This window comes from Cebus imitator, unplaced genomic scaffold (assembly GCF_001604975.1).
Source record: "Cebus imitator isolate Cc_AM_T3 unplaced genomic scaffold, Cebus_imitator-1.0 Scaffold375, whole genome shotgun sequence".
Taxonomy (NCBI): Eukaryota; Metazoa; Chordata; class Mammalia; order Primates; family Cebidae; genus Cebus; species Cebus imitator.
This window is the reverse complement of record NW_016107690.1, coordinates 2,187,695-2,189,845: the sequence shown is the minus strand read 5'-3', so window position 1 is coordinate 2,189,845 and position 2,151 is coordinate 2,187,695. Positions and strand designations below refer to the sequence as shown.

Below are 2,151 nucleotides of genomic sequence, written 5' to 3'. Positions count from 1 at the left end.
GCCCGCCCACAGGATCTCCCCGGGTCTCCGCTTCGGGCCGGCGAGTGGGGGGAGGGGACGGCCGAGGGCAACCGAGGACGTACGTGCGTGCGTGCGTGCGTGCGTGGATTCGGGCGGGCGGGCGAGTCCACGGGGCGGGGCGCCGGGGGGGTGGCGCGCGCGGGGCTGCCGGTTGGGCGGCGGGCGCGCGCCGGCCTCTTCGCTCCAGGCCCCCCCTCGCGCGCGCGGCGAGTGGTTCCGCCCGGCCCCCGGCTCATTGTGCTAGCCTCACGCCGGCCCAAGATGGCGGCGGCGCTGGAGGCCCTGGGCCTGTGACCACAAAGAGGGAGCCGGGGGCCGGACCGGAGCGCGGCGGCGGCGGCGGCGGCGGCCGAGGCCGAGGCCAGGCCCCCTCTCCTCAGCCTCCCGCCCCTCCCTCCCGCCCGCCCTCCTCCGCCCACCGGCGGCCCCGCCCCTCCCCCAACCGCCCGCCTAGCATGGTGCGGCGGCCGCGCGCGCGGACATGGGGGAGAAGCTGGAGCTGAGGCTCAAGTCGCCCGTGGGGGCCGAGCCCGCCGTCTACCCGTGGCCGCTACCGGTCTACGTGAGTGCCGCTCCCCCGCCGTCCCTCCCTCCCGGCCTCCCCTCCCCCGCTGCCCCCGGGGACGCCCCAGCTCCCGTAGCCGCGCGCGCCGGTCCTCCCTGCGGAACAGAGCTCCCGGACTGTCGCTGCCCGGGACCACCGTGGCTTCCCCGCCGAGGGCCTGGCGACCGTTTCCCGCAGGGCGGGAGCCGCTGGTGCCCGGCGTGGGAGCAGGAGCCGGCGCCCCCCGAGCCCGGCCGCGCTGCTGTTGCCCCCGCCGGGCTGTCCCGGGCGCCGAACGGGAGGGGTTTCTCGTGCCAGGCGCGTTTTGACGGGAAGCCCGGCCGCCCGGCTCGTTCCCGGCGCTGTCAGTGTGCCCCGCCGCCTGATTTCGCTTTTTGAGGGCACCCTTTCCTGTCCTCGCTCCACTTTTTACAATTAGGCGTTTGCTCCACTCTTCTTACCCGGGCACGGCGGGCCCGACCCTGAGAAGGTGGGAAATGCCGTCCCCCTTGAGTGGGCGGGAGCGGTCTGACCTTTGGAAATTGGGAATTTTTGCCCCCGTCGTCTTGATCGGGTGTGGGCTGCCTTGGCCCTGGGAAATTGGGAATCTGACTTTTGAATCGTAGTGGGTGGGACTGGCTTGACCCCTGGAAATTGGGAGTTTTTTCTGTCCCCCAATCGTAAGTGGGCAGGACTGGGCTGACCCCGGGAGTTAGGTAATTTTGTCTCCTTCATCTTGGTGACCGTTGGAAAATGACAGGCTGGGTGGAATGTTACAGAGGCACCCTCCCCCCTCCCCCGGTGGCTCCAGAAACCCGCGTGCGGCTCCCGGGGTGCGCGTCCCGGCGTGGTCCCTGGGGAGGCGGGGCGCGGGCGTCTGCGCTTGGGACCCTCTGGCCACGCTGCGGGTCCCTTTTAGGCGAAAAGTGAAGCAGGCGATGTCGGCCAGCGTGTCCGGGTCTCGTGTTTTGGGGGGCGCGCCTGCGGGGCCCGCCCGGGCATCCCCGCGCGCGCTGCGACTCCCGCGCGCGCGCTCGACTTGTGTCAGTTTTTGGAAACGTGCTCGCTGGGGGCGGGGTCAGGACGCGGCGAGCGCTAGGGAACCCGGGCTGGCTCTGGGCCCTGGGTCCCTGCGAACGGGAGGGGGAGGCAGCGAGGCTTCCAGCCTGGCCGCACGTCTCGTGCGCGCTTGTCCTGCTCCTGGAGCTGGCGGCGTCGGGCCATGGGGCTCTGGCTTCTCCGGTTGGGCGGCTTTAGTTGTGCTCCTGGGCAGCCTGAGTCGGGATCTGGGCTGGGAGACTTCCTGGGACAGAAACTGAATGCAAAGGCAGCGCTTCTGTGACTCGCCTGGTTTCCTCCCTCTAACGTTCAAACTCCAGAGCCCTTTCAGCCTCCACTTCTCTGTTGGGGTCTTATCGTTTTAGGTGGTAGAAGGCGTCTGACCTTAACATTATTATTATTATTTGTATTATTATTATTATTTTTTGAGATGGAGTTTTGCTCTGTCACCAGGCTGGAGTGCAGTGGCGCAATCTTCACTCACTGCAACCTCTGCCTCCCGGGTTCAAGCGATTCTTCCGCCTCAG

General features: G+C 68.8%; 1 protein-coding gene across 1 annotated transcript in view; it reads left to right on the top strand.

The window, feature by feature from the left end:
• Window positions 1-276: 276 nt before the first annotated feature.
• Window positions 277-2,151, top strand: part of DOT1L (DOT1 like histone lysine methyltransferase) — a 67,113-nt gene continuing 65,238 nt past the window's right edge. The window contains exon 1 of the mRNA XM_037731026.1: window positions 277-583. Within this exon, the coding sequence (XP_037586954.1) occupies window positions 503-583 (81 nt within the window). The 5' untranslated portion in view covers window positions 277-502. The remainder of the gene's footprint in view (window positions 584-2,151) is intronic.